Source organism: Scylla paramamosain, chromosome 4, assembly GCF_035594125.1.
Source record: "Scylla paramamosain isolate STU-SP2022 chromosome 4, ASM3559412v1, whole genome shotgun sequence".
Classification (NCBI taxonomy): domain Eukaryota; kingdom Metazoa; phylum Arthropoda; class Malacostraca; order Decapoda; family Portunidae; genus Scylla; species Scylla paramamosain.
Genome location: NC_087154.1, coordinates 23,938,264 through 23,952,026, shown reverse-complemented (window position 1 = coordinate 23,952,026; position 13,763 = coordinate 23,938,264). Strand labels below are relative to the sequence as shown.

The 13,763-nt window shown below is 36.3% G+C and overlaps 2 protein-coding genes across 6 annotated transcripts in view; one reads left to right on the top strand and one right to left on the bottom strand.

Annotated features, from left to right (window-relative positions):
* Nucleotides 1–10,216, bottom strand: part of LOC135099888 (polymerase delta-interacting protein 3-like) — a 36,924-nt gene extending 26,708 nt beyond the window's left edge. For both annotated transcript variants that reach the window (XM_064002522.1, XM_064002521.1), the window contains exon 1: nt 10,077–10,216. In XM_064002522.1, the coding sequence (XP_063858592.1) occupies nt 10,077–10,147 (71 nt within the window). In that variant the 5' untranslated portion in view covers nt 10,148–10,216. The remainder of the gene's footprint in view (nt 1–10,076) is intronic.
* LOC135099891 (ubiquitin domain-containing protein UBFD1-like) overlaps nt 9,618–13,763 on the top strand; it is a 33,974-nt gene continuing 29,828 nt past the window's right edge. For 2 of the 4 annotated variants that reach the window (XM_064002535.1, XM_064002534.1), the window contains exon 1: nt 9,618–9,666. In XM_064002535.1, coding sequence (XP_063858605.1) covers nt 9,633–9,666 — 34 coding nt within the window. In that variant the 5' untranslated portion in view covers nt 9,618–9,632. Of the gene's footprint in view, nt 9,667–10,381; nt 10,531–13,763 lie in introns of those variants that run through there. The other 2 variants (XM_064002537.1, XM_064002536.1) reach the window with 1 other exon arrangement.

Here is a 13,763-nt window from a genome sequence, read left to right as displayed (position 1 = left end):
AAAGGACAACAAGTTTAAGGAGCATAATCTTCCCCTCCTAAATCCAAATTGACAATTTACCAAAACTTTATATCTTTCCAAATGTTCCATCCATCTTTCCTTTACTGTTCTTTCATATAGTTTTCCTACAACACTAGTCAAGGACATTGGTCTATAATTTAGTGGGTTTCCTTATTTCTTCCTTTGAATATTGGTGTAATATTTGCTCTCTTCTGATCTTTTGGTACTTTTCCCTGTGATAGTTATGTCACCACTAGTCTGAGTTTTATCAGCCAGTTGTTCTCTACACTACTTCAATATCCGGTTTGATACTCCATCTGGACCAGTTGCTTTCTTTACATCAAGTTCTTCCATTATCTTAAGTATTTCCTCATAACTGACTAAGATTGTACTTAGTATATTCCTCACCAACTTATCCCTTCCAATATCAAACTCCCCTTCCACAGTAAATACTGATCTGAAACTATTGTTCATAACCTCTGTCATGTCCTGTGCATCCTCATAGATTTTTCCTTCAACTTTCAATCATGATACAGCTTCCTTCTTTTTCATCTTCCCATTGATATGTCTAAAGAATAGTTTGAGTTCATTTATACACTTATCTATTATCTCTTTCATAGTTTCTTCTATCTATTCTTATTATTCCAATGTACTTGTTTCTAACATCAATATATCCTCTTATCTGTTTTCAGTTTTCCTCTTCTTCCATCTATTCCAAGCATTTGACTTTAAATTTCTAGCCTCTTTGCATTTTGTATGGAACCATTCTTTACCCTTTCTTTTCTTGCTCCTCCTCTAGGTACAAATTTTTCTACAGCAGAATTGTATATGCTTATAAAATTCATCCCATTTTTTCCAAACATCTGCATCTTCAAAGTCTTTCCAGTCCACAGGAACAAAGTACTTTCTCAACTTTTCAATGTCAGCTTTATTATATTTAAATCTTTTCACTTTATAATTTTCATCAATGATTACATTTTCATTTTTCAAATTAAATTCCATCAACACATGATCACTTTTACCTAGAGGGTTATCATAGTGTATAGTTTCAATAATTTCCATGTCCTTGGTAAACAGTAAATCAAGTGTTGATAGTTTATCTCTTCCACTAAATCTTGTATCACAATCAACCCATTGAGTCATCAAGTTTTCCACCACCCAGTTTAATAGTCTATTACTCCATGAATTCTCACTTCCAATAGTTATCAATGTCTTGCAATTTATCTCCTTACAATTAAAATCACCAACAATAACTATATCATTACTTTCCATCACTATCTTTTCAAGAGCTTTTAACACATCTACCAACATCTCTTTGTGCTCTTCTTTTCTCCAAGCATTGGTCGCAGGTGGCACATACATTCCTACATAATTCATTATCTTTCCATTTCCACTTTTAATCATCACTTGTAGAATTTCAGACTTGTCTTCACTTTTTATTACCTTCTCCACTTTAGCACATTTTTTAGTCAGAATGATCACTTCTATTTTCCATCCATAAATCATATTTATCATCACCAATGTCAGGAGTTCCCCATTAATTTTTCCATTTTGTCTCACATAATACAACACCATCCGGTGCTGTTCTGTTTTACAATTAATTTAATTCCATTTTAGTTGACATTAATCCATTTACATTAGTATAACATACTTACTGTTTGATGTATCATTTATTTATTCTCACATCTCTTACTCTCCAGAAAAACTTCTCAGTTCATTGTTCATTTTTTATTTTTTTTCTTTAGCCTCATTTACTAGCTCCTTTTGCTTCGACCTTTCAGTCTCATCCATATCTCAATTTATCCATACATTCTTATATTCTTCATCTCTAGACAACCTCTAAGACCCATTAATTACTTCTGCTTGTACCTGTGTTGCAAACCTTATTCTTCTGGGTCTCATTTTTTCTTCTTCATATTTCCCAATTCTATGGAACTCTTCCACTTGCTTTACTACCTGGCTGTCTTCATGCATCACTTTCTTCAGTGACTTATTCAACAGGTTCTTTCCCTTTTCCTCTCTTTGAATTCTGCTTATTATTTTCTCTTCCTTTAAACCAAATACAATTACTTGTTTATATTTTTCTAGTGTCTCTCACTAACTTTTCTCTTCTTTAATAACATTTACCACTTTCTGTCTAAGGTTTTGTTTCTCATTTTCTTGTTCTATTATTTTCTATAGTGATTCTTCCTCAAATTTATGTTCATTTAACCACTTATTTTGCCTCATTTCCACATCCTTTACACTTGCCTTCATTTCCTCATTTCCTTTCTGAACAGTTTCTACTTTTTCCTTTATTTGTTTCTTCAAACAGTCATTTTCCACCTTTAACTTCTCATTTTTATCTTCCATTTCCATCAACTTTGCTGTAATAGTCACCAACTCCTCACCTGTCTCCTTCTGGTGTGCCTCCAATGTCTTTATTCTCTCCAATAACTTGTCTATCATTTCTTCCATATACAAAATTTTTCTACACTGCAGTCTATAACTTAGTTCTCTTTCTTCACCAATAAAACCTTCAAAGGATCCCCGTTCTTTTGGGGTGCTGTCTTCCAACATTTTTGTCCAATGTAAACAAACCAACCAAACTTTCCTAGAGACGGAATAACTATACTCACATACTGTTTCTCCCCTCTCTATTTACCACCTAGGTATTCCTGTGTCTTCATATCTTGTTCCACCATGAGCAACTTGTGTTTTTCTTTCCTTCTATATGCAGAGCACTAGGAAACACATCCTGTCAGCTCTGCCGCCGCTGTCTGTGTGTGTGTGTGTGTGTGTGTGTGTGTGTGTGTGTGTGTGTGTGTGTGTGTGTGTGTGTGTGTTTACCTAGTTTACCTAATTGTATTGTACAGGGCACGAGCCAAAGCTCATTTTGTCCTGTCTCCATAACCATATTTGTCCAGTTTCTCTTTAAACATGTGCATACTGTTTGCCACAACCACCTCTTCCTTCAAATCATTCCAGATTTCAAGAGTTCGATATGGGAAGCTGTATTTCTTGATGTCACTCGAACATCCACTCCTTTATTTTCTTCCCATGCCCCCTTGTCTGTCCCTCTCCCTCCTCCATCTGTGGTACCAAATCATTTATATTTCTTCTATATTGTTTACTAATTTGTATGTTGTTATCAGATCTCCTCTTTCTCTTCTCTATTATGGTGTTAGTAATCCCATCTCCTCAAGTCTGTCTTCATAGCTTAAGTCTTTCAATTCTAGTACTATCTGTCACTATCCTCTGTATTCTTTTTTTCTATGTGGAGCCCAAACTACTGCTGCATATTCCAATTTAGGTGATATCATGCTTGTTATAATTCCTTCATCACTTCTTTATTTAAATAGTTAAATGCTCCCCTAATGTTTATTAAGAAGCTGTATGTAGAGCCAAATATTCTGTTTACGTGCCTTTCAGGTGATAATGTGTTCTGGATTATTACTCCCAAATCTTTTTCTTCATTACGTTTCATTATAATTTCTCCTCCTATTTTGTAATTCCATGAAGATGCCTTTTTACTTTTTTCTATTTCCAACATGTGGCATTTTCTAGCATTAAATTCTAGTTTCCATCTTTGGCTCCATGCAAGTATCTTGTCAATATCCTGTTGTAACTCCTTGCAGTCATTTTCATCTTTATTATTTTCATTATTTTTGCATCACCAGCAAAAAAGGTTCATATAACTATTTAGATCCTCTGTAATATCATTTACATATATTTGAAACATAATAGGCATCAACACAGATCCTTGTGGTACTCCACTTGTCACTTCGTGCCAACTTGAATTAGTGTCTCTAATTACTGTTCTCATTTCCCTCCCTTGTAAATAATCCTCCATCCATCTCAATTATGCTTCCTTTAGTCATCCTTCATTCTCTTACTTCCACATAAGACTTTTGTGGGGAACTTTATTGAATGTTTTTTTTGAGATCCAGGTGTACCAAACCAACACATCTGTCCCTCTCTTGCACTCCATCTATTAATCTTGTATAAAAGCTCAGTAGATTTGTGACACAGGATTTCCCTTTCCTGAATCCAAATTGCTTTTCTGTAATTATCTTTTCATCCACTAAATATTGCACCAATCTATCTTTAATTACTATTTCACAAAGCTTGCTTACAATACTTGTTTGTGACACTCGTCTGTAATTTAAGGATTCTATTTCATTTCCTCCTTTGTATATTGGCACTATGTTAGCTCTTTTCCATTGCCTTGGTACTTTAACTTCTTTCAATGAGCTGTTGATTATATTCCATATGGGTTCCTCCATTTGTTCTCTGCATTCTTTTAATAACCATCCATTTACTTCATCTGGTCCCGTAGCTTTTATAACATCCAGCAGTTTCTTGATTTCTTGTCTCTTTACCTGTATCTCCTGTATTTCCTCATTCTGTGATACCACTTTCAGTGCCACAAAATTGGTTTCCTTTTGTAAACAAAGATTGAAAACTCTCATTCATTAGTTTACTCATCTCAGTAGTTTCATAAAATTTTCCTTCTCTTTTTAACTTCTTTATGTCATCACTATGTTTCCTTTTTGCATTTACATATCTGTAGAAGAATTTGGGCTCATCCTTGCATTTTCTTACTATATCATTTTCAAAATTTATTTCTTCTCCTGTGTGCATGACTGTGTGTGTTTAAAATACCAGGATCCTTAGCTAATGTGAAAGAATCCAACCAAGACAGGTTTCATAAAAATAAAGGTAAATACTTTAAAGAATGCCAGGAAAGGAATTACTTCCCAATTTGTATACTTGTATCTCAGACAGCAGGACTGAAAAAAGTTATGATTTGAAAGAAAAAAAAAAAAAAAAAAAAAAAAAAAAAAAAAAAAAAACATAAAAATATATTTATTTGATTTAGATTTTTTTTCATTAAATATTTTTTCATCTAAATTTTTTTGCATGAATCCTTGTTTGCTTGCAATGATTATTTTTTCAATCTTATGAGGCCATTTTCTTACATTATAATTGGTCAATGTTTAATGAAATCACAGTTTAACATACATTACCCAACATGAGTTTTCACATAAGAATCACAATAGGACTAAGTTTAATCAGATCTATTACATTAAATTAACTAACTTTGAGTTAAAAGGTATCAAGTTCATTAAATTTCATAATTATATTTATTGTTATCAACAAAAAGACATCAGAGAAGTATGTGAGAGTGATCCAGGACATGTATGAAGGCTCAAGGACAAGGATAAGGAGCAGTGTGGGAACAACAGAGGAGTTCTGTGTAAGAATGGGTCTGCACCAGGGATCTTATTTGAGCCCATATCTGTTCAACCTACTCATGGATGATAGTATTAAAAATATAAAGGAGGAGGCACCATGGACCATGTTGTTCACGGATGACATCGTCTTGGTGGATGAAAGTAGACTTAGGGTAGAGAGAAAGTTGGAGAGATGGCAAGGAGCATTGGAAGGGAGAGGTTTGAGAATTAGCAGGGAGAAGACAGAGTATCTGAATTTTAATGGTCGACATGAGAGCGAAGTATGGATGCAAGATATGAAGTTAAAGGGTGTCAAGGAGTTCAGATACTTGGGCTCTCATAGATCAGCGAACGGCAGCCTGGATGGAGAGATCATTCACCGTATCCAATCGAGTTGGAAGAATAGGAAAAGAAAAACTGGAGTGCTCTGTAACCGAAAAATTAGTGCCAGAGTAAAGGGGAGTGTTCAAATCCGTAGTTAGACTTGCACTGTTATATGGTGCAGAGATGTGGCCAATAAGGAAAGCACAGGAGAATAAGTTGGAGGTTGCTGAGATGAGAATGTTAAGGTGGATGCTTGAGGTGACAAGGAGGGATAAAATGAGAAACAATTTTATAAGAGGAACAGCCGAAGTAACGGAGGTGACAAAGAAAGTACAAGAAAGGAGAATGCGATGGTTGTCATATCAAAAGGCGAGAAGAAGGGTATGTCGGCAGAAGGATATCGGATAAGGAAGTGGAGGGAAGAAGACAACGTGGCAGACCAAAGAAAAGGTGGAAGGATCACATTGGAGAGGACCTGGGGGAGAGAGGATTGAATGGAGAGGAGGTTGGGGACAGAGCCTTGTGGAGAAGATTAGTGAGGAACAGCAACCCCATATGAACATGAGAGCAGCTGCAGAAGAAGTTATCAACAAAAGACCCTACCTTTTTTTTATGCATTTGAATAATTATTATTTTATTTTATTTTTGTAAGAAATGGCAATGATTCAATGGTGCCTGACTTGCTGCAGGATCAGTACACTCATTACAGGACAAGTACACTTGATACTTTTCCTGTACAACTGCTTCACATGTTCATTACATAATTTTTTAATACAGTATATTTAATTTTTATTTAAATCATGATTTTTTTTTTACTCTCAATATAACACTTTAATAATTTTTAATACAGTATACAGTGGTATCTCAGTATATGTCTGCTTTGGAAGAAGTCCAACATGGTATACATCCTGTTTGGATGCAAAAAAAAATTTGCTTGGTATATGACCTTTGTTTGGAATACAACTTGTGTGCTAGAACTTGTATGGGTCAAAATGAGTCACAACCTATCTCAAGACAAAGTCACAGCTACCCACAAGTAGTATGCCACCATGCACTACCCTTGTTTACCTATCTCAAGACAAAGTCATGGCTACCCACAAGCAGTACTGCCAGGTTGGTAAGCCTTAACCAGATTAAAAAAAAAAAAAAAAAAAAAAAAAAAAAAAAAATCCTGAAGTTTTATTAGAAGAGGACTCTCCTTCCAAACAAAAATATCTCCTCCCATCTCAGCACCATCCTAGTAGGCACTCAACTCTTTTCAGCAAGGTAGGATGTGAGTTAAATTTTCATTTATTTCATCTAATTGCTTTTGTATTTGCTGTATACGACAGCATGAGACACCTTTTTTTCATAAAAATGGCTCAAAAATTACCCTGTCTTATTGTGAATGTGAGGCCTCCAAGAGACTTAATTTTCAAATCTCCTTCACCCATACACCTGAAGATTTACACCACCGTATCATAAACAAGGGTGCTGTATCATATTTTTCAAACATAACACGATGTAAGGAAATGTTGAAAATGGAAACACGGCCCTGTTCAGTGACATACCAAGTGTGTTGCTGACATCTTGGCAGCTGAGCTGTGTTCTTTGCCTTGCCTCCATGATTAGACCACTACATGTTTTATTACTGCAACCATGTAGGATATTTTTACTATTCTGATTGCTTGCTTTTTGCTATTTACATCATATGGTGTAACCATTAGAAATGCTCCAAATAATGTGATCTACAACTCGAGCATGATAATAAGCACTATGGGTGTACTGTGTTTAACAGTACTAGAACCATGTGTATTTTAGTATTATGGGTTAGCAGTGTTTAAATTATCTTATACAACCCCATCAATGTACTGTATATGCCAATAACACTAGGATTTTTTTCATGGTAATGATTAATCATTTTCCCTTTATTTCTTATGGCAAAAATTTATTTGGTATACGTCTTGTTTGGTGTAATTCCAAGGTTCTGGAATAGATTAAGGATATATAGTGAGTTACCACTGTATTTAATTTTGATTTAAAATCATGATTTTTTACTCTTATTTAAATCTATTTAAATAATTTGATTTAAATAATTTTATTTCAATCAAACCAATCCTGTTAAAAGGTAAAAGGAATTGACCCATACAGTGTTTAGTACGTATATATGCGTACCTCTTAGGGAAGTGTCTAGTATATATATATATATATATATATATATATATATATATATATATATATATATATATATATATATATATATATATATATATATATATATATATATACAATTTTGTTTTTCAGCCATGTTACTGTCTTCAGTTTTGTTTGTAAATAAGACTTGTCACTAACAGTAACAAAGAATATTTTGACAAGTCAGGAGTGAATGTTTTCATATAAATAACAATCTATTGGACTTGGAGTTATTATAGATTGAATACTTCTATAAGAACTGAGACAAATTTGGTGATAATTTTGTTTTTTTGATGCATGTGTCAAGATGCATGTAATATAAAAGCAATAAAATGAAACTGAAAGCTACAGTATTGGAGAGGGATAAAGATTTTGATTATAAATGTTTTGGCACACTGACAATGTTGCAGAGTTGGCTAGACAGGGCTGGCTGCTGTGTTTCCCAAAAAAATCATCAGATAAAAAGGTAAGTTACTTTCTCCTAGGAGGTTACTTTTTAAATCTATAATCAGTAAGGCATAAGAAACATAAGAAACAGGAAACAAGACTTCAGAATAATCAGAAAGGAAAACTGAACGTCATAAAATTCATAGGAGGTTCTATTCTTTGAGAACTGCAGGTGTAGTAGCCATGGCCTTGAGACATGGGATATTACCAGATGCACACCCAACCATTTTGTTGAATGTATAATTCTTGTTAATTTATATATATATTTGTAATGTAAAGAAGTACTTACTTATTACACATACTATAGGGTTGTGTAAAGTGTATGTAAAGATGAGAAAAAAAAAGCTTTAAAAATATATAAAAATAAAATTCTGGATCCCTAGTCTGATATTGTGAGCTTTGAGAAGGGAAAAAAAATCCAAGAATCAAAATCATATGGCAGTCACACTTCCATTCACAGCATGTAAATAATGTATATATCAAATGATTTGTTACTTTTTCTCAATTAACAGAGTAATTATAAAATATATGAAAAAATGCAACCTGACAAGACTCCTATCTCTGGCAAAGCACAACACTGTACGGGTTAAGAAAAATTATATAAGTAATGTTCTCATAGTAAACAATCAGGACAGAATTTGAGGTAATGGATATAAGCTTGATAAGTTAGTAGTTTTAAGTGAAGGTTAGATGACTATATGGATAGGGAAGACAGGAAGGCTGACCATGAAGATGCTCATAATTAGTACAGGAGCTGCACAGTGTAGGCCTACTACAATTTTATTTTAGTTGCAGGTTAGAGTTCAGATGAGAAACTGTCATAGTCATAGACCTGACAGTTGTGAGGCATATCTTTTATTTAAGTAAAAGCAACTTCATTAACTGCGATCATACAAATATAAAACACAAATAAAAAATATCAGAAAGAAGAGATTAAAAAAAAAATACCCTAGGTATTTTGATTTTTAGAAATTAATATGATGAAGCTTTTTAAAAGATTACCAATGAAAGTTAATTTATATTAAACTATGTAAACAGGATTAACTGTGACACTAGTGCTGGGTAGTCTTTCCGTTCCTGGCACAGAGGAACAGGCATAGGAACCTCACATTCTGCTGATGTGCCAGTTCCTAATATTATAGGAAATAACACCAAAATAAAATATATAATTAATTCCAAGTATTATACATGTCCTGCTGGAGGGCAAAACTCTGTCATTCCAGAAAATAAAATCATTCCATATTTGCAGACATGTCATTACTATCATGGCACTAGTGGAGACGTGGGGTCCTCTGCTGACTAAGCCGCATCAGGCATGTCTGAGCTGCCATTTTTTTTTTTTTCTTGGTGTTACCAAGTCAGGCGAGTATAGGTTAGGTTTGGAGCAACTCAGACCTGCCGGACCTGCCCTGCAGCCAGGGAGCCCACGTCTCCACAAATGTCGATCACCCGATAAGAGAACCTGGAAAAGGGATGGGTACATCTCAGAAGCACTATATCTACAACGGTAATGCTCGTGAAGCCTCCAGTATTTAGCTAAGATACCAAAACAACTAAAACTTGAATGTCACAGTTGTTGAAAACTGAGAAAAAGTGATACCACAATTGGAGGCGCAAAGAACGTGTGGTTGAAAAGGCCGCCCTGGTAGCCTCCCTCGTCACCTTTAAGACGCCAAGACTGTGTGTGTCAGAATTACTCACGACAGCAGCCCCTCCTTCAAAGGACTGTCTCGTATTTATTCAATGTGTAGACATAGGAAAGTTTTTAATTTTTACTCGGCATAATTTGCAATCAAGTCGAGTCTTGGAAGTTAGGGTGACCGACCAGCGTAACGCTTGGTTAAGTTTAGTAAATGGTGGACCGCTCATACCTTTCAGGCTTTAAGTAAATAGTGAAATACATTAAAAACCTCTTACTTCATGCCTTGCGGCTTTCCAAAACGAAATTTGCGTTGCTGGATGATGTCGTCCAGGCTCACGTCCGCCATATTTGTTGTTGTCGCTGTGATAAACTGATCAAATGCACATCTTTGGTTAACATTAAATTTCCAATGCAGATGTTGATTTAAAAACAATTCATCGTTTTCTTCAATTTTTAGTATTTTCACCAAAATATGTGCTTCATTGACGTATTTGTCAGACTGAAAAAAATATGGTATATATTGATATTTTAATTTTTCTTTTTTGCTATGATATAAGTTAATTAAGTCGTTCTTGTCTTTTATTGTTACATAACTACATATTATGTTGATATAATGAAGTAAAGGAATGAAGTAAAGTATTAGTGCAGTTCTCGTGTGATTGTTGTTGTTGTGATGGGCCGCGGCTCCTGCCTCATCACCTCTTATTATGTCTAACGAGGAAAAAGAAGGTAATTTTATAAATAACAAACACATATAGTATCGTTTTGAGATGTGTACAGCCAGTCAGCAAAAGTTCGTGGTATTATGGACTAATACGAAAATTTAGTTGAACAGCGGCGTGACGAGGCTCAATGATCAGCTGTTTTGTGTAGGCAGAGCTCGGTCTCGCTCACCTGGATGGCCGCCACCACTAACACATCACATTATCGTGCTGGAGTACACACAACAGTTGTAAGCAGGTTATACAGTTCCATGGATGGACTTAATAAATTAGGAAAAAAAGGATTATTTTAAGGGATAAATGTGTAAGGTTGTTCGGTATCTCACACTGATTTTGTTTTAAGAGCGATATATATGTTTCACACACTTAACATGAAGGCATCAGTGTTGAAGACAAAACTTATATGCACCCAATACCGTGTAGCTTATTAACATACAAGAACCAACGCCATGTTATAGAATATTACCTTGGGGTAAACTCAAGCTAAGTACCTACCAGCACAGGCCTGCCACTAAATAGAGTACCCGCTGTAATTTCTAAGAAGAATGTCCGTCAGGAGTAGTGATATGCTGACTGGAAGGGAGTGGTGAACTGAACTGCTCCAAATGCTAGTGGACACCAGGGAGCTAAGTACCTATCAGTGCACAGGCCTGGGACTAAACAGAGTACTTAGCTGAAGTATCGGGTGAAATGTCTTTTTTTTTTTATGTAGGACACTGGCTAAGGGCAACAAAAATCCAATAAAAAAAAGCCCACTGAGATGCCAGTCCCAGAAAAGAGTCCAAAGCGGTAGTAAAAAATTGAAGGATAAGTGTCTTGAAACTTCCCTCTTGAAGAAATTCAAGTCATAGGAAGGTGGAAATACAGAAGCAGGCAGGGAGTTCCAGAGTTTACCAGAGAAAGGGATGAATGATTGAGAATACTGGTTAACTCTTGCATTAGAGAGGTGGACAGAATAGGGGTGAGAGAAAGAAGAAAGTCTTGTGCAGCAAGGCCACGGGAGGAAGGGAGGCATGCAGTTAGCAAGATCAGAAGAGCAGTTAGCATGAAAATAGTGGTAGAAGACAGTTAGAGATGCAACATTGCAGCAATGAGAGAGAGGCTGAAAAAAGTCAGAGTAGAGGATTTGATGAGACGAAAAGCTTTTGATTCCATCCTGTCTAGAAGAGCGGTATAAGTGGAACCACCCTAGACATGTGAAGCATATTCCATACATGGACGGATAAGGCCCTTGTACAGAGTTAGCAGCTGAGGGGGTGAGAAAAACTGGCGGAGACGTCTCAGAATGCCTAACTTCATAGAAGCTGTTTTAGCTAGAGATGAGATGTGAAGTTTCTGGTTCAGATTATAAGTAAAGGACCGATCGAGGATGTTCAGTGTCGAAGAGGGGGACAGTTGAGTATCACTGAAGAAGAGGGGATAGTTGTCTGGAAGGTTGTGTCGAGTTGATAGATGGAAGAATTGAGTTTTTGAGGCATTGAATAATACCAAGTTTGCTCTGCCCCAATCAGAAATTTTAGAGAGATCAGAAGTCAGGTGTTCTCTGGCTTCCCTGCATGAAATGTTTACTTCCTGAAGGGTTGGTCATCTATGAAAAGATGTGGAAAAGTGCAGGGTGGTATCATCAGCGTAGGAGTGGATAGGAAAAGAAGTTTGGTTTAGAAGGTCATTGATGAATAATAAGAAGAGAGTGGGTGATAGGACAGAACCCTGAGGGACACCACTGTTAATAGATTTAGGAGAAGAACAGTGATCGTCTATCATAACAGCAATAGAATGGTCAGAAAGGAAACTTGAGATGAAGTTACAAAGAGAAGGATAGAAGCCGTAGGAGGGTAGTTTGGAAAACAAAGCTTCATGCCAGACTCTATCAGAAGCTTTTAATATATCCAAGGCAACAGCAAAAGTTTCACCAAAATCTCTAAAAGAGGATGACCAAGACTCAATAAGAAAAGCCAGATCATCAGTAGAACGGCCTTGATGGAACCCATACTGGCGATCAGATAGAAGATTGTGAAGAGATATATGTTTCAGAATCTTCCTGTTGAGGATAGATTCAAAAACTAGATACGCAGGAAATTAAAGCAATAGGACGATAGTTTGAGGGATTAGAAGGGTCACCCTTTTTAGAAACAGGCTGAATGTAGGCAAACTTCCAGCAAGAAGGAAAGGTAGATGTTGACAGAGAGCTGAAAGAGTTTTACTAGGCAAGGTGCAAACACAGAGGCACAGTTTTGGAGAACAATAGGAGGCACCCCATCAGGTCCATAAACCTTCCGAAGGTTTAGGCCAGCGAGGGCATGGAAAACATCATTGCGAAGAATTTTAATAGGTAACATTAAGTAGTCAGAGGGAGGAGGAGAGGGAGGAACAATCCCTGAATCATCCAAGGTAGAGTAGTTTTTAGCAAAGGTTTGAGTGAAAAGTTCAGCTTTAGAAATAGATGTGATAGCAGTGGTGCCATCAGGTTGAAGTAAAAGAGGAAAAGAAGAAGAAACAAAGTTATTGGAGATATTTTTTGGCTAGATGCCAGAAGTCACAAGGGGAGTTAGATAATGAAAGATTTTGACACTTTCTGTTAATGAAGAAGTTTTTGGCTAGTTGGAGAACAGACTTGGCATGGTTCCGGACAGAAATATAAAGTGCATGAGATTCAGGTGATGGAAGGCTTAAGTACCTTTTGTGGGCCACCTCTCTATCATGTATGGCATGAGAACAAGCTGTGTTAAACCAAGGTTTGGAAGGTTTAGGTTGAGAAAAGAGTGAGGAATGTATGCCTCCATGCCAGACACTATCATCTCTGTTTTGTCCTCGGCACACAAAGATGGGTCTCTGACATGGAAGCAGTAGTCATTCCAAGGAAAATCATCAAAATATCTCCTCAGGTCCCCCCAACTAGCAGAGGCAAAATGCCAGAGGCACCTTCACTTAGAGAGATCCTGAGGAGGGATTGGAGCGATTGGACAAGATACAGATATGAGATTGTGATCGGAGGAGCCCAATGGAGAACAGAGGGTGACAGCATAAGCAGAAGGATTAGAGGTCAGGAAAAGGTCAAGATGTTGGGCGTATCTCCAAGACGGTCAGGAATACAAATAGAGTGTTGCACCAATTGCTCTAGGTCGTGGAGGATAGCAAAGTTGAAGGCTGGTTCACCAGGATGGTCAGTGAAGGGAGAGGAAAGCCAAAGCTGTTGGTGAACATTAAAGTCTCCAAGAATGGAGATCTTGCATGGGAGCA